General features: G+C 36.5%; 1 protein-coding gene across 1 annotated transcript; it reads left to right on the top strand.

Annotated features, from left to right (window-relative positions):
- Positions 1 to 13,589: 13,589 nt before the first annotated feature.
- On the top strand, positions 13,590 to 16,560 carry LOC131647244 (universal stress protein A-like protein). Its single transcript, XM_058917153.1, has 4 exons — positions 13,590 to 13,833; positions 15,180 to 15,301; positions 15,692 to 15,810; positions 16,090 to 16,560. The coding sequence occupies exons 1-4, from the start codon at positions 13,656 to 13,658 to the stop codon at positions 16,196 to 16,198; spliced, it is 528 nt and encodes a 175-aa protein (XP_058773136.1). The 5' UTR covers positions 13,590 to 13,655; the 3' UTR covers positions 16,199 to 16,560.
- Positions 16,561 to 18,444: the final 1,884 nt, after the last annotated feature.

Below are 18,444 nucleotides of genomic sequence, written 5' to 3'. Positions count from 1 at the left end.
GTGCCTTGTTATGATTCCTCCCACTAGGACTTAGATCAGCATCAGAGAACCCAAGGTAGTTATCAGTTGTTAAGTTCGCAATACAGTTCTCGAGTTGGGTGACAGAAATCTCTTGTGGCACATGGGCAGCCTCTAGAAATTTCATCATGGCCTTGGCATGAGTCTTTGAACAACTCAGGAGCGACAGCATAGAGATCTTGGAAGGAGTATGCCCCATTTGTTCAACAATATCATAATCACTCTTGCGGATGTATTTCAGGAACTCATTTGTTTCTTCAGATGGCGCATTTCTAGTGACAGTTTCAGGTTCAGGCAGCGGTCCTTTATCATGAGCATCAGCATTCAGGTTGACAGTAATGGTAGGTGAAGTAACATTTGGGGAGATCTCTGGAGAAAACACCCTTCCACTCCTCGTCACCTTACTAGTTCCAGCAATGTTTCCTACATCAGGATTGACATCTTCAGAAACCTTATCAAATTCGAGTTCTTGCTTAACTCCTTGCACATAGACCTCGGAACCATAATTCCAAGGGATAGCTTTGTCAGATGAGTATGGCATAGGACCAGGTTTAGTGATAATGATCGGAGCCACACGAGGTTCAGCAGAAATCTTGAAAGGAGCCTTGGTAGGGATCTTTAGTGGTACTTTAGAGATCACAGATACATCTTCGAGCTTCAAACCACGGGAGAAACCCTCACACAACTCTTCAACAGTGGGAGTCTTCTCAAATCTGATAGTGCCACGATCCATCCAGCCTTGGATGCCTCTTTTCAGGTTCTCACAACCCTCGGGTATGAGTGCACAGTAATAACAGTCAGGGTCGCAACCTGGAAATAAACCAGCTCGCAACAACTTTCTCTTGATATCGGGGAGAGGAGTCGACAGATCTCTCACATCATAGACATGGATGGTATCCATGATGGCATTAACAGCATGGTCATGTTTTGGCATCGGAGCAGTGATGACGTTAGGAGTCTCAGGAGCGTCGAACTCAATTTCACCAGCTTCTAGCAAGTCTTGGACTTTGTTTTTCAAGGCCCAGCAATTATTCTCATTGTGTCCAGGGGCATTGGAATGGTAAGCACACGTAGCCTTAGGATCATAAGTTGGACTAGCAGTGTTGGTAAACTTCGGAGGGTCTCTCAGTGTGATCAGTTTTGCCTTCAGTAGATGTTGTAGGACTTGAGACAAAGGCATGTTGATCGGGGTATATTTTCTCCTTGGTTTATCAGTCTTGCGTTGGTAATCTTGTCTAGGAGCTTGTTGAGCTATTGGTGTGGAGATAAGGACGGCACCAACAGATTGATTCTGATCCTCCTTACCACGGCTCTTTTGACTATGAATAGCATTAGATTCGTTTCTTCCTTGATACGGCTTCCTTGTAGTACCAGAGGCAGAACCTACTTGAATCTTCCCACTTCGAATACCATTTTCCACACGTTCTCCAGTTAAAATGAGTTCAGTAAACCCAGAAGAAGAACTACCCAGCAGGTGACTATAGAACGGCCCAGTTAGCGTGCCCATGAACATGTCTACCAACTCCCTATCATTTAAAGAGGGTTGGACTCTCCCAGCCAAATCTCTCCATTTCTGAGCGTACTCCTTGAAACTTTCTTTAGGACCCATGGACATGCTTTGAAGTTGCATGCGAGTCGGTGCAAGATCGGAGTTATATTGGTATTGCTTGTAGAAAGCCACAACCAAATCCTCCCAAGTGCGGATACTAGCACTTTCCAGCTTATAATACCATTCGAGTTGAGTTCCAGATAGACTTTCTTGAAAGAAATGGATCCAGAGCCTCTTATCAGCAGTGTGAGGCTGAATCTTTCTCACATAAGACCTCAGATGCATCTTAGGACAAGAGATTCCATCATACTTAGCAAAAGCGGGTGTCTTGAATTTCTGCGGAATAACGACTCCAGGAACGAGTCCCAGTTCTTCGAAATCCAGCCCAGGTACCTTTTGAATTTCCACGCTTCTCAGACGCTCTTCTAACTGCCTATACCTCTCATCAGATTCATCCTCGTCCTCAGGATACTCTTCTTCTTCTTCCTCTTCCCCATCAGAACCTACATGGCTTCCCTGATTGTTCTTGATACTGATATCATCTCTCTCTTCATCTTCTTCATTCTTAGGGATTTCAGCATCCTCAGCTTTCTTGGGACGACCTTTGAACCTTCTACCCATATTGATCACTCCTCTGGGTTTCTTGGTCTTCTTGTCCTTCTTAGTCAGAAGGGCTTTCAGCTCGTTTTGCCCATTGGCTAGGGTCAGGATCAGAGTTTGAAATTCAGCATTCTGAGCTTGGAGATCCTTGACAGATTGTTCGAGATTCATCTTTCTTACTGAAATAAACAGCAACAAAGATGAGGCATTTGGTTTTATGAAACCTGTGATGCGATGTTTATGAATGATATGATTATGCATATGCAATGTTTTCAAGGAGTTAAAGGCTTTTTAACACATTTAAAAGAAAAGAAAATAGAAGCAAAATAAATTAATTAAAAATAAAAACCAATGTATTGTTTATTATTTTTGAAGTTACATCGAAGAAATACTATATAATAAATATAAAATAAGAGAAGTCAATCTTCAAGTCGACGCTTCCTCTTCAATCCTCTGATTTCCTCTTTATGGGCTTTGACCATCTCGTTCTTTTCTTGAATAAGCCTATCAATCTCTAACTCCCATGATTGTATTTGTTCAGGAGAGATAAAATCCTCAATCTTCCACTTGCGAGAGAAATAGTCAAGCATACTATCTCGTTCTTTAGCATTAGCCACTAATACTGCCTTTTCTGCTTCAACCTTTTGTAGACGCTTCTCAAGATCAGCCTTTTCTTGTCTTAAATGAGCCACGGTGGCAGCAAGGTCTTCGTTTGGAGCGGGTACATAAGGCTCCAATTCTACGTGGACCTCGGGAGGAGTGATCCTTGGAACAACAGGTGTGTCGGATGGATGTGGTATGCCGAACTCGACGACTCGGTCATAAATCCATTTAAAGTAAAGATCTGAAGGAGTATCGATCCTCATTCCCAATTCTCTTGCACCCACCTTTTTTACTTCATACCAAGCTTTAATGAAGCGATTCTTTTTTTCAGTTGTATCTGAACCATAGTCAAAATTTTCCGCACTAAGATATATGGAGCGGGGCTTATCTTTTAAAGCAAAACCAAACTGATGTCGAGCAAGTATAGGGTTATAGGTAATTCCTCCATGGATGCCAAGAAGAGGCACATTAGGGAACTCTCCACAGCGGTCATATAACTGAACTCCTTCGAATTTCTTTGGATACCAAATGATGTCGTCGTATGAAAGCTCCATAATCCTTTGAATCCAAGTCAAACCTTCTTCATTCTTTATTGAGGATCGGGGTAAGTGAGAAATAAACCACCTATGTAAGAGAGGGATGCACCCTAGAACACAACCTCGTCTCTTTGTCACTCTAGCGTTGATGGAATGCAATAAATCACCAAGTAGAGTAGGAACAGGATTCTTGCTAAGGAAGATTTTGATAGCAGCCCTATCAACAACTTTGTCGCAGCGGTGAAAAAGAACTTGTCCATATATCAACAGGGTTAGAACACTTTCCAAGGCATCCATGCTTAAAGCTTTAGCAAAGATCTTAGCTTTCTCGATCAAGAAATCCACAGGTATCCCAGAGTAGTCTCTTTTGTTGATCCAAACTTTGTTAATTTCTGATCTTGGTAGGTGTAGAGCAGCAGCAATGTCTTCCAACTTAGGACCTCCTTCCTCACCAGTGTAAGGGATTTGATCAGGTATGGGCATGTCCATTATGTAAGAGAATTCTTCCAATGTAGGTACCAGTTGAAAATCTCTATAAGTGAAGCAATGGAGAAGAGGATCATAAAATTGCATCATAGAGTTGAGGAGAGCTTCATCGACTTTGGTTCGCATTAAACTCATCAGTTTGTTGAGAGATTCAGAAAGAATAAGAGAGCCAGTAATGTCATCACATAAGAGCCTTAATGCAGTAGGTACTTTCTTGAAGTTGAGGAAGAAAGGTTTTCTGATTAGGATTCCCATTATTCAAATAACCTACAAAACAAATTATGGTTAAAAGACCTTTTTCTCCTTGAGATGAGTTAGCCATGTCATGAATGCATGTATGCATGATGCATCACAGAAAAACAAATCCACACAAATCACACAATTTTTGGTTTAAGGCTTGCATGGAGTTTTAGATCAGGTGTCCTTCCCAAGGGCATTTCTATGGATAAGGAGATTTCAGCAACAGGTTCTACAAGTTATCCAGAATTGTAAGCCCTTCTAAAGCACCCTCGGACATGATGCATTTGCACCATGCAATGATACTTTGAGAAAGAACCTATCTGAATTGTAGCATCGGGTAGCGACTAGTCCTTAACATTTGTCAAGGGTAGTCCCCCCACTACGTTCCTAAAGGCCAGGATGGGTTAAGGGTAACTAAAGGTCCTTGAGCTCCGGCGCACCCACAGACACATACATAGACCTCCCTCATTTGAGAAAGGTGTGCATATGCTATGGAGTCCTAACTCAAGCGTGAACTTCATACTGACTCATCTCCCACATATGTGAAAGAGGTCCTTATGACTATGCCACTCCTAATCTTAAGGGTTCTTGAATCCGGGAATAGGATTCGTCCTTCAGTTAATTCCCAAAACGCCCCCTGAAAAATAAAACAAACAAAGCAAACAATAGAAAACATTTAAGTGAATCCTAAACTTTTAAGGTAACCCCTCTTTTATAAGAAAAAAAATCCCCAGCAGAGTCGCCAGTTCTGTAATACGGTGAACTGACTTTTTATCGATCGAAATGTCGCGGTTAAGCAAGAGTCGCCACCGACTTTTATTTTATCCAAACTAAATCAGAAAGGCAAAAAGAAACAGAAAAAAAACCTTTTAAAAGAAATCTAAGTTCGGGGGGTAATTTATGCAAAGGGAAGGTGTAAGGCACCCTTTGCATCCATGGTTTTCCATGGGCTCTTAATTGCTTTGCTTGCTCGTTTGTTTTTAGAAAAAGTAGATGAAAGAAAAAAAATGGACTTTAGCTTGTAAATAAGCGTAGCCAATTTTTTGAAGAATTGTGAAAAAGAATATGAAAATTGAGCATTGCAAGGCAATTAGGGGCAATTACCTTAAACTCAGATAATAGGTCTCTTTTTGCCTTTCAGAATGAAAGGGTCTATCCTTGCCATAAGAGGGCAGGAAGCCTTTCGTTTGGAGGTTGAAGGGTCATCGAAGCATCCTTTGCCATAAGACTGTCCCATGCCATAGAAGGGCAGGTAGTCTAAGGCAAGGATCAGAATAAGCCATTTCGTAGGCAGCCAGAAGATACCTCAGCCTTTTTCCGTAGGCAACTTCCGAGGGTCGAGGTCATATTGTGTATCGAAGGCAGCATCATTTAGGGTCGTATGACCTTTAGTATTCGAGGCAACACGGCTGAGGTATCTTCGAATTCGAGGGACGTGGCTTATTCTGCAAAAACACAAAGGCAACAGGCAACAAGGCAACAGGCAACAAGGCAACAGAGAGGGTTACCCAAAAAGTGTGCGTGTGTGCACCAATCACGTGATTATGTTCAGTTATGTTATCTTATAAAATTACGTGATGCTAATTCAATTGATAAGTTGCACTCCCTATAATTACTAACCACACAATAATATAACAATAATAATGGGGAAGGGAAATTGTAACCAGCGGAGGAGAGGGGAATTGAAACCAGCGGGATATAAAAATAAAAGGCAAAAGGTTTAACACAAGTAATAATTTGTAAATAGGGTTTAGGGTTACCAATACTCGTAGCTTTGGCAGTTGACAAACCCTGAAAATTGGAAAAGACAGAATAAACAGAGGGGTGAGTGCATTATCGGTTCGGAGGCAAACGTCACTAATCCTAAAAATAACGAATAAAGAAATTTAAAATAAACAAAGTAAATAAATACTTAGCTTCGAATTTGATCTGATATGGTTGGTTGGGCGCCTTTAGGGTTGACCCTGAAAAGGCAAGGCAGAAAGAGATGAAGGCAAGACAAACCCTGATTTCAAAAGGAAACAAAATAGACTTTTAATTTTAATAAATAGGATACTTAGCTTTGAGTCTTGATCGGGCGCGTTGTCGGAAGGAACCATGTTGATAACCCTGAAAAGAGGCACATGAAAAAATATCGTTTTTAGTGTAGGAGATGTTCATTAAAAAAAACCTGATTACGTATAAATCAAATAAGAGAACATAAACGATTTAATTAATTATTGGTCTCGCGACCTAATTAATTAAATCGGGACAAAATAATTTAACCGGGAACAAAAATATTTTTTTTTTGAATTTTTTAGATTTTTAATGAATTGAATATGAATTTTAGTATAGATATAAGTATTTTAATATGATTAAATAATAATATAAATATTATATATATAAATAAATACATAAGAAAAATAAACACATAAAAATATTTTTTATAAAATTTTTGTATAACTTTTATATAGTTTTTATATACAAATAAGTTTAATAAAAAAAAAACAAAATATATATATATATCAAAATAAACAAAAATAAGGGGCTGTGTAATTAAATTTAAAAAAAATTCAAAAATACTTAACTTGCGATCACGTGTGGTAGCGCGCGTGTATGTACCATAGACCCTCAACTCTGGCGCATTGGATTGAAGTGCAGGCCTGATCGGACGGCTGGATCGAAGGGGAGTACCACTTGCGCGTGAAACGAGAAGCAGCGAATCATTCCATTTAAAAACAGAAAAACGCGCGCAGCTCGTCCAATAGAATGAGGACGCGTCATCATCTTCTCCACAGAATTTCTGAAAGACGACTTTTTACAGCGCTTGTTGCAGATGCGCTGTAAAATCTTGTTTCTTTTATACCTACAAAACAACGAATACGACCAAGACGCCCTAGAAATTTGGCGCGACCCTCTTAACAGGATCGTACAAGTACCCTGAACTCATAACAACCAGCAATTTCACATGATTTTACCTTAATCGAAAAACCCCCTTTCGAGGTTATGAACCCTAGCCATGGCATAACACTCAAAACCACGTATAAATGCGATTAATTCTCCAGAATCGATTATAACATTAAGGAAAACACAAATATGCAATTGGAATCCATGAATCATGCGTGTATAATTGAAATCGAAACAAACTTTAAAAGCTCAGAAACTGACTTACATGGAGATGTTCTTGATGCGAGGGAGCCTGGTAATGATCTGAAATCGTTCAGTGGAGTCCTTGGAAGGTGTTAGAATAAAAAAGAACTCCTGAATATGCCTGCAACTTGGAAACCGAATTTGAAAATTTTCTTGAATTTTTCACTCGGGTTTGGTAGCTCTTGGAGGCAGAAATCGTGTCCTTTGCATCTGGCTTTGATCAGTATATATATGAGACTGATTAGGGTTAATAAAACTGAAGGAAATCTCTTTGAATCAAGAATTCAATGTGATGGAAATTTGATTGAAATTATGAAGAAATTTTCCTTAATTATGGCTCAATTTCAATCTTCTTTTACCAATCTTTTTGTGCACGAATTTATGATGATTACAGGATATATTTGAGGATTGGATTGATTGAAATTAAAGATAAATTGAATCTTTTCAATTTTCCTTCTAAATATTTGATTAAATCATGATTTAATTGAATGTTAATTCATATAAAAATCAAATTTTAATCAAAATTTCGTGGCCTTCTAATTAGAGCTTCTAGATGACTTGGGGAACAAGCTTGGGCCAAAACATATTGGGCCTCTTTGCAAGAAAATTCATTTTGAAGCTCTTTTGTTCACATTTCTTCTTCAAAATTTAGCCAACTTTGACAAGGTATATCTCCCTCAACTTTTGAGGTATGGGGGTGTTCTTGGACTTTTTGGAAACCTTAGAGAGTCCTCTAACCAATGTCTTTGGTTCCATGTCAAAATCATTTTTCATTCTCATTTTATGTCCTTTTAAAGAAAGTGTCTTTTTGTTGACTTTTGAAAAGGACCTGTAATGTATGAGGCCATAATTCTTAAACCATTGACCTGTGAGCTTTGATTCTTGGACCATTGGATAGAGGAATGAATTCTCTTCAAAATGAGCTTTGGTGGGAATTTTTCTGATGAAGTATGAATATTTGGTGAATTTTCAAAGTTTGGTTGACTTTTTTTAGTTCATGCCCAAAATAGTAACTTTTGACTTTTGACTTCTCTGATCTTTCCTTGCATCATCATGATCAACCCTTGATCAAATGATGATTTTAGGGTTATGAGGATGTTGTTGACCAAATATCTTGAGTCTTGACTGTATAATGACTATTTTGCCCTTGGGAGTCGACTGTTGACCTAATCAGGATTTGAGGGACTAAATTTGCTCTGTTTGACTTGAAACTTGATATGGAGATACTTTAGGATGTTAGTGACCCTATGGAACCACCTTGAGCCATTGATTCAATGATTTTCCATTGAATTAATCAAACCCTAGTTCAAAGCTTTTGTATAGGAGAGTGTGTTTTGGAGCTTTGTCTTTTGATTTGGTTTTGTGTATAAAAAAAATAGCATGGGCAAATTTTGGGGTATGACACCATACGACTGCTTAATGGTGTAATAAGGAAATTTCAACTTTGTCTCACTTTCTCTTATCTTTCCAATGTCAAGTTTTTTTGAAGATAGACAATGGCATTAAACTCACACTAGAACCAGAATCAATTAGCACCTTCTTGAATGTTCTGTCATTGATAGTGCAAGGTATTGCTACTGCTCCAGGGTATTTTTTCTTGGTTGGGATCTTCCTTTTTGGAGAGACTCTACCACACTTTTCAGTTACAATTTCTGGTTTATCTCCCACTGACCTTTTTTTTGAAATTACCTCCTTCATGAATTTCTTGTATGCAAACATATTTTCAAGTGCTTCGAAGAAAGGTAAGTTAATCTCCAACTTTTTGAACATTTCAGCAAACTTCTCAAAGTCTTTCTCTTTTGAATCCTTGTTTGTCACTCTGGAGGGGAAAGGTAGCTTGATTACCAGTTTAGTTTCTTTCTTATTTTTCTATTTAAGTAGCTTAACCGGTGGTACCACTACTTCGAGCTCTTTCGGATTTCCTCTCACTTCAAGATCTACCTCTATGACGAAGTTGTCATCTATTTCCTCTTCTTATTTAGGCTCTGACGCTTTTTGACTTCTTATTGTGACAACATTAGTTTTCTCTTGTTTTTGGATTTGCCACAGTTGAGCTTGGAAGAGTGCCTTATGCCTGTAGAGTGATATGTTGTGCTATCTGCCCCCACTTGAACTTCCAGGATTTTGATTGAAGTTGTTGTATTCCTGTGGTTGCTTCTTGTACCTTCTTGAAATAGAGAACATTGTCTAGTGAGGTTCTCTATAGCGACCTCCCACTCAACCTTCTAAGGGCCTTGTTGTTATTGATCTTTCCAAGAGAAGTTGGTTTGATTCTTCTACCCTAGATTATAGGTGTTAGAATACGGATTGTTTTGCCTTAAGAATTTTATTTCTTCAATCTGCTTGGAAGTTACAACATAATACACAGTTTGGTGAGGGCCATTACAAATTTCACAGCTTACAGGTTGAGCTTGTTGAACTTGAGCCACCTCTTGTGTACCTATATTCATAGCCTTCAATTTATTTTCAACTTCTGCAGCTATCGCATCTTCAACCCGAATTTTAGAAGTCTCCAACTTCAAATCAATTATACCCTCAGGTTTTTCAGTACACCTGTCATACAACTCCAGACGCTCATTTGCAGCTATCGCTTCAATGATTTTCCTAATGCTAGTGGCTGTTGAGAAATTAGTTGAGCCACCGACTACTGTATCGATCAACTGCTTTGTCTTTATTTTGAGACCATTAACAAACACTTGCATCTCTTTAGCATGATTCATGTTATGAGATGGGCATGCTATGAGGATCCTCTTGAATCTTTTGTAGGCATCTCCCAAAGGTTCACCCTCCTGCTTAAAGTTCATAATTTCATACTTTTTTCGTAGAAAGAGTGGCACTAGAAAATACTCATTCAGGAAGGCCTTTTCCATATCTTCCCACGATGTGATACTGCCCGCTAGGAGAGAATAGAACCACTCTTATGCCTCTTCAACTAAGGTGAAAGGAAACATCCTTAGCTTCTTTGCTTCTTCAATATGACCATCAATTTTCAGAGTGGTGCTCATGGTCAAAAATCTCTGCAAGTGCTTGTTTGCATCTTCATTAGCCTTTCAGGTGAAAGGATTTCTTTCAAGCTGAGTGATGATACTTGGATGCAATTGAAAATTAGGAACATTCACTGGTTGGTTGACAATTGTTAGTCTCCCACCCGGTGTATTCGCAACACCATAGTCTTTGAGGAGCCTTTTTTTAGGTCCCCCCATAAATGTCTCTAACTCTGTATCAGATTTTGACCCTGTATTTGAATGGCCAGAATGATCTGAAACTTCTTCCTCTTTTTCTGGTTCTGGAATTAAAGGTTATACGGTTGACTCTTCTAGCCTTTCTTGTTTAGCTTTTCCGAGCCTAGCGTGCAAAGATCTTTCAGGTTCTGCGTTAAAAGATACATCAACTGAGGATTTTCCTCGCATTCAAAGATTAGAGCAGATTAGTTGAAATTAAACAAAATAACAAAAATAAAGCTGAAAATAAAATTTTAGTTGACGAGCAAAAATTTTTTAATAGAACTAAAAAAAACTCTATACTATGGCAGTCCCCAACAACAACTCCAAAAACTTGATCAAAAAAATAGCAAATGTATTATTTTGTCTCTGTAGTAATAAAGGGAAAATTCCCCGAATGTCGATCTCAAGGACTGCGTGATATTATAGAGTTATTTTGAATTCAATTAAGCAAAAAGCCTTGGGGGTTTTGGTTTTGAAAATTACGAATTAAATTGCAAATAAGCTTAAAAGGTTAATTTGGGCAAATATGAGTAACATGCCAGGGTAGGTGTCTGCATTAACATATAACAATTTTAAACCCTTGTTTCACTAACAAAATCTAACTTATCAATTACCGGTTCTTAAGGGTGTTTTCTCCTAAGTCCTTAGTGGGCAAACCTTTGAACATTCAATCCTAATCCCAAAATCCTTCAAAATTAGTGATGAAATCAAGCATTATTATTATCAAGAATATTCCGGTTACTATAAGGTATCCCTGGTCCTAGGTGATATCTACTATAGTATAATGGTATAAAAACCCTAACAATGGAGGTCCATCCTAATTGTTAGTCATATTTCAATCCTGTTGGTCCGACGAGGAAAGCGTTAAAAACCTTATACCATTAAATTGAACGTAAAAGATAAATATATTATTGAAATTCGGAATTCAGAATCATCACAAATGTTAATCATGGACACCCCCTAGCATTGGGGGTTTAGCTACTCATATTATCCAAAGAAATTACAACAAGATCAAATAGAGACATTACGATATGGATGATGAACTTTGATCTTCAATTGCCTCCGCTCATGAAAGTTCTCTATTCTTCTCCAATTGAATAGGCTTCCCTTATCAATCGTATAATTCTCCCTCTTCTAACATATCCCTAATTCATTCTCAAAAACTCTTCTAAATAGTGCAAACATACTTATGTTGGTTGGAAATATCAAAAGTACCATTTGCAGGCTAACTACATAACAAAATACTAAAAATTATGAAATCAGCGTTGTTGCCCAACACAGGCCGTGTTGACCCTCAGTCATTTATCTTTTCAAGTTTGAGTCCCAGGCTGAGCAACACGGGCCGTGTTGAGCAACACGAGTACCCGTGTTGCACCACTGTCTTCCATTGTTTACAAGCTTCGCCCCAACTCTCTTCCTGACACGGCTTGTGTCGAGCAACACGACCACCCGTGTCAGACCTCCTAAAACATGCTTTCTGGACTTCCTTCGAAACTCCGAGTTTTGCACTGATTTATTCCGATTTCTCCATATGATCCTAAAAACATTAAAGCACACAACCATGCATTAAATGAAGAAGAAAACAACAAAATGCTTTACTAAATAATTCAAAGATGACATAAATCAATTGAAAACTAAACGTGTAAAAACCTCTGATCATTGAAAAATACATTGTAGATTTTGTTTTTGCTGAAGCTTACCCTGCAAAAAAGATTATGTAATTTTTAAAGACTAAATGTTTTTATATTTTTCTCCCCCAGAATATAAGCTATTTATGTTTTAATTTTGTTGAAATATGAAGTCTGGTTGACACTAAAAATATAATACATACATTCCCATATCTTAGTCCATTTCATAATAGTTTTGATGCGTGATATAGAAATATACAGACATACAACTATGAGTGCAACAACTGAAAATATAATACAACTTAGCAGAAGATAAGCAATTTTTGAGTGAGTGCTTGATATTGGAAGAGAATCGTATTAAGGTTGTCATTTATCTCTTGCAGAGAGAGTTGGGATGCCACATTCAAGTCAAGGTCAGGTATTGGAGAGGAATCATTAGATTGTTTTGGAGAAGGATCAAACTTAAGGATTTGAACAGTTGAAGGATTTTGAGGACCTGATGTTTCTACGTTAGTATTATGAGTAGCATCTAATGGTGAGGGAATAAACAGGTTTTCTTCAATAGAGAAACTTTGGTCAGGAATGTGTGTTTGTTGTATAATAATTTTTAAAGAAAAATAAGTTGGACAAATGAGATTGGAAGCTCAGTCTTAGTGAGAGTTAATCAGTTAAAGGTACCAAATGTTGACTAAGAGATGGGGAGAATATTGACAATTATGATGTCTTAGATTGCCTGACACAATGTAGCTTCAATGGAAATGTCTCTTTTTACCTCGAAGAATTTTTCATATTGATTCACTTTTATGTGTAGAAGGATGTAAAAAAACAGAAAAGGTTAATCATATACTTTTTGAATGTGTATGTTTTTAGAATCTATTGGCACATGTTCTTAAGTGGCTTAATATCTGTTATGTTTTTCGTATTTTCTTGTATGATCTGCTTCAATTTGGTGGATTTGTCAAATGCGCTAAAAGATCGATTCTCGTAAGTATTTTGATATGATTGACTTGTATTTAGACTATTTTATTAGAAAGAAACTCGCATATCTTTAGGAATAAAGAGTTAACACTTTTACAATTGTTGAATAAAGTGGATGTATGGTTTTTCTTTGACCATGTAGTCTAGTAGATATAATTCATCTTTTAAAAATAAATAAGTGAGATATAGGGAGTTGGAATCCACATTCTTGCATCTAAATAAGTGATGGGATGGTGTGAGTTCGAATCTACTATCCCTATACCCCTGCAAATTGAGTTTGGCTTAATAATGTTTTTTTTTTTCTCTGAAAGCAAATAATTTACTTCTATTGTACTCTTGATGGCATATGTAACTAATTTTGGAGCCATAGCCCCTTTACACCTGTCCCAAGTCCCAATCATAAAACAATAAAGAGTTTTACATGTTTTTTTCCAGAGAAATAGCACGTGGTTGATCAATTGTCGTTTTGACATTTTTGTGGCTTAGATGAGGTCCCCACCGTTTTAATACAAAACGACACCTCATTTCCCGGTCCCGTGTAATCACATCGTTGAGAATTCGAATTTTTAGAGCGTTGTTATTATAAATACGCAATACATTTATTTAAAATCTAAATTAAAAAGAAAATATCTTGCGAAAGAGAACGAGTTGACTCAGTGGAAAAATGGGAGAAGAGGTGACTCGGATTATGATCGGAGTGAACGAGTCAAGCTTGAAGGGTTATCCTCATCCTTCAATCAGTAGCAAAGGTGCTTTCGAATGGACGATCAAGAAGATTGTTCGGAACAATGTTTCTTCTTTCAATCTTCTTTTTCTTCATGTTCAAGTTCCTGATGAAGATGGTTGGTTTTGTTCCTTTTTCTCATCAAGTTCAATTTTTTTACTTTCTTGTTCGGTTTCTTGTTGGAATTAGTTTTGAATTTCGATTATGTTTTATGATTTTCGTTGTTGTAGTTTCTGTTGACTATATGGTGTGTGAAAGTTCTTGTGATTTTTGTGTGATTTATGCGACTTTGTGTAGATTGAGTTTGATGAGATTGCAGTGGTAGTTACTTGTTAGTGTTGTTATCTTAGGACGTGTTTGGATTAGTTCATTTGAGCTTATGGAAAACGACTTCTGATAAGGTGTTTTGAGCTCGTTTAAGTAAACCCTCCAAGTTAGCTATGAAAAGAGCTTATAGCTGTGCTGTGATGAAAGAGCATTCCTTATAACGGTTTGGATTGACTTAATTAAGTTTATCTACTGGTATAATCACTTAAAAGGTTGTTTGAGAGAGCTTGTGAAAATTGCCTATGACATGATTGTTAGTTGTTTTCAACTTATTTCTGTAAGTTTTTTAGGATAGCTTGTGACAATAGTTTATGATTATGGTTTGACCTTATTTTAATTTGTTATAGGAATATCTTATACACAAACTAGGAAGCACGGACACCGACACGGACACTCCGGCACCGACAATGTAAAAAATATAGGACACCGGGACACAACACGACACGGACACTCCGGCACCGACAATGTCAAAAATATAGGACACCAACACCGTAGTATTTGAACTTCATTTATCCATCTAATATTAACATAGTTAAAAATATTCTAATCAAAATTGTTGTCTTTAATTTTTCATTGATAACATTGTTTCAATATATGTTTAACCGTTTTAGATTTGTGAGATTTGTCTTAAAAAATGTATAAGGTATGAAGTAAAGAAAAAAAACAAATTCTTTTTTAAACACTTGTCTAAATTGTCTGACACGTGTTCTACAATCGGGTATCATTTAAAGAGTGTCGAAGCTAAGAAAATATATCATTTATTTGGGGACACTTGTCTGAAATTTCTGACACGTGTGGGACACTGCGACACGTCTACTCCAAGAGGTGTCCGTGCTTCATAGTTAACACAAATGCATATATGACAATTGATTTTATGCTATAAGTGCTTAATTAGGTCGTTTGTGAAACAAATTTTGGTTTTGTAACTTAGGAAGTGTTTGTGGAAGCACTAATTTAGAGTTTAAAACAAACTATCTCTGGTTGAAAACACTTGCATTTTCCTTAGTGTTTTGTGATCTGCTGACCCTTTACTTTGAACTTGAATCTAATCTAGTGAGGAATTTATTTACTTTTTACAAAGCAAAATAATGGGAACTACAATCTAATGGCTGTACTTGTGGCCTTTGTCTCTTGTAGGTTACGAGGACGTGGATAGTATCTATGCATCAAATGAAGACTTTAAGAACATGAAAGAGAAAGAAAGGGTTAGAGGGACTCATCTGCTGGAATACTTTGTCAATAAGTGTAATGAAATTGGGGTAATATTTTTTCTGCTCTACTTGTGATTTTAGATTTTGTTTTGGATAAACATGAGCACTTATTGTAAAAGAAATATTTAATGAATCTGGTAATGGCTAAGGTTTTTAAACAACAATTTCTCATAGAAGTTGAAATCAGCTTTTTTTATCTTAAGAAGCTGTTGTTTAACTTCTTCAGAAACAGACAGATTCTTTACTGTCAAGAATCCTTGCCTGCTGGGTGAAAATTGTACAGCTCGTATTCTTGGCCTTCAAGGAATATGAGTTGTTTGATCTTCATCTGATGGTCAAGATTTATGACCGCTTGACCACATGACTGTAGAAAATATATATCCTTCATAAACGTCTATAATATGCCTGCAGGCAAGCTAAATATTTATATGTTTGTAGGTGGCCTGTCAAGCATGGATTAAGCAGGGTGATCCCAAAGATGTGATATTGAATGAGGTGCAACGGCTACGTCCAGATTTACTAGTTGTGGGAAGCAGAGGTCTTGGACCTTTCCAAAAGTATGTGCATGGTCACTTTTTCCATTATGAATTGTCCAAATTTTTAATGAAATTTCATGAGTGCATCATAGCTCCTAGAATTCAATTTATTATTCTGAAGTATGTTACTAGGATTAATTAGCATAGCTAACTGTTATTAATGATGTGTTATATATACAGTGAATCACTGCTTCGATTGGTTCAATCTAATCACTGATTCGATTGGTTCAATCTGTTCACCAGTTCGACGAGTAACTTACTTACGGTCAATAACCATTTTGAGTTGTCATGTTTTTGCAGGGTTTTTGTTGGCACTGTTAGTGAATTTTGTTGGAAGCATGCTGAATGCCCTGTCATGACTATCAAACGCAGCGCAGATGAAACTCCAAGGGACCCTGTTGATGACTAGTATTTTGTAGATTATCTGTGTTGTGGAGTTGAAAAAACAAAAACAAATATTGGACACAATGGAGATTAGTGTATGAACTATGGAGTTGTTCAGGGTAGGAACATGAGCATGATCTCAAAGTTTATTGAGCTTGCTTGCCCTTGTTCCTTCTCTCCTTATCTGTATTTTGTTGATTTCTTTGAATGTACAAAGCTATCTGCTTGTGTGGTTTGTATTATGTATTGCTTGTTATGCAAGTGTGTTATAGTATTCAATAAGAAACTTGCCTATGCATGAACTGAAATTTTGGTAGGCCAAAAATCTTTGGAAGAGGCAAGTTCAGACATGGATTATTATACATATTTTTAGTTCATTTCAATTTATATTTTGGTGTTTAAAGTGAGCATGTCACATAAACTTTGTTCCTAAGTATTGATCTAAAGAAATGTATTGATCCAAAGTATTGACATCACTAAAAAATGTATTGATCCAAAGAGATGGAAACGGTTATATTTCGTATCTGCGGCAATAGAGTTTTTTTTACATAAACGAAAGAACTTGTCTTGGCGAGGAATGTCGTTCCATTAATATTCTATTACATTGAGAACTGAATTATATTTTATTTTTTTGAATCACTGAATACCCACAATGGGTAGGTAAAAACCCGCATAAATGGGTACGGGCTCGGGTAATTACCCACTTAAATAAGTGGGTATGGGTGCGGGTATGGGCAACTTAGTACCCAGTCCGCCTCATATCCACACAACATATATATTTATATATTTTGATTTATATCTATTTTAATATATAAAAATCAATTACCACCAAATTCCCTTAATTACCCTAATCACAATCAATTAAAGATGGTTTTGCATACCCCTGAGAGTAATTACACATCTAAACATAATTAAATTGGAGCAGCCCTAATTATTTGAAATCCTTTTATTGGAACAGGCTATATTCCATCATCACACGCTTTTAGTTTCCCAAACATTGGAAAATACACTGTTTTTACTCTGAAAAGACATTGGAAACATATCAAACGTTTCTCATTCTTCTTCTCCTATTCATCCCCTATATTAAATCATCTTCACTTCCTCTCAAAGTTATTTCCGTCCTTCCCTCTTCCACTGTCATCTTCAAAACCGATTCAATTTTGTTTCCCATTCTTATTTTTTTATTAAATCGTGACTGATCCATTAAAAAGCATCATCATTCAGCATGAGAACCGTAAATTCATCCTTTATCAAAACCATGGCAAACTCTTTCCAATTTCTTCATTTAATTTTGACTGCTTTAAGATTTCTTATTAAAACCCACAACATAATCCCCAACTATTCAAACCTTCTAAAACCCTAATCTTTCATTTTCTCCTCCCAAACCAACAATGCTTTCGAAACCTCCAAAGGTAATTTCTTTAATTTTTTTTTGCTTTTCATCGATCAGATTTTACTTTCTACTTTTTTGAATTGATAAGTCTTTTTAATATATTTTTATTAAAAAAATATTTTTAACGAATTAATGAGAGAAAAATGATTTTTTTTACTGTTTTGTTTAGACTTAAATATAAGGAAAATGAAGTCTTTATGCTGAGAAATCTGGAGGAATTTGATTTTTGTAAATATTGACAGAAAAATCAGTGTTGTACTCAAATGTTGATAATTTTAGAAATTAAGGTGTTTGATTTTGGAAGTATACTTAATTCCCATTAAATTTAAAATGGTTGATTTCACAGATAGATATCTGGATACCTTAAATATTTTGTTTGGTAAGTTGGTGATTGTTACCGTGAGAATTTTGTTATCTTTTTTTCTCACATATTTACTTTTCTTTATTTGTTTGTTTGATTTTGTTATTGTGTTGAATTTACTCAAGTCTTTGTGAACTGAGTTTGGATCCAGTAATATATAATTTTGAATAATACAGTCACACTAATATGCTCATAAATGGCAAAAAATAAAATAAAATGGCACAACTGTTAGTTTTATGTTACATATGTTTTAAGTTTCTAATAAAAGTATTGAATCATTGGGATTGCTGCATCTGCTTTGCAAGGAAAGCGTGATCGTGATCGTTCTTATTACAAGTTATCCATCATTATTCCAGCCTATAGGAATTAATACAGATATATGATTCTAGCCTATAGGAATTAATACAGATATATGATTCTATGCATAGCCAACACAGATTCACATTATTATGCCGATTTTCAATGGTCTGTTAATAGTGGTGGGTGGTGGAGCCTATACAAATATGTTTAATTGTAT

The sequence above is a fragment of the Vicia villosa genome, linkage group LG2 (assembly GCF_029867415.1).
Source record: "Vicia villosa cultivar HV-30 ecotype Madison, WI linkage group LG2, Vvil1.0, whole genome shotgun sequence".
NCBI classification, from domain to species: domain Eukaryota; kingdom Viridiplantae; phylum Streptophyta; class Magnoliopsida; order Fabales; family Fabaceae; genus Vicia; species Vicia villosa.
This window is presented reverse-complemented; position numbering and strand designations above follow the sequence as displayed.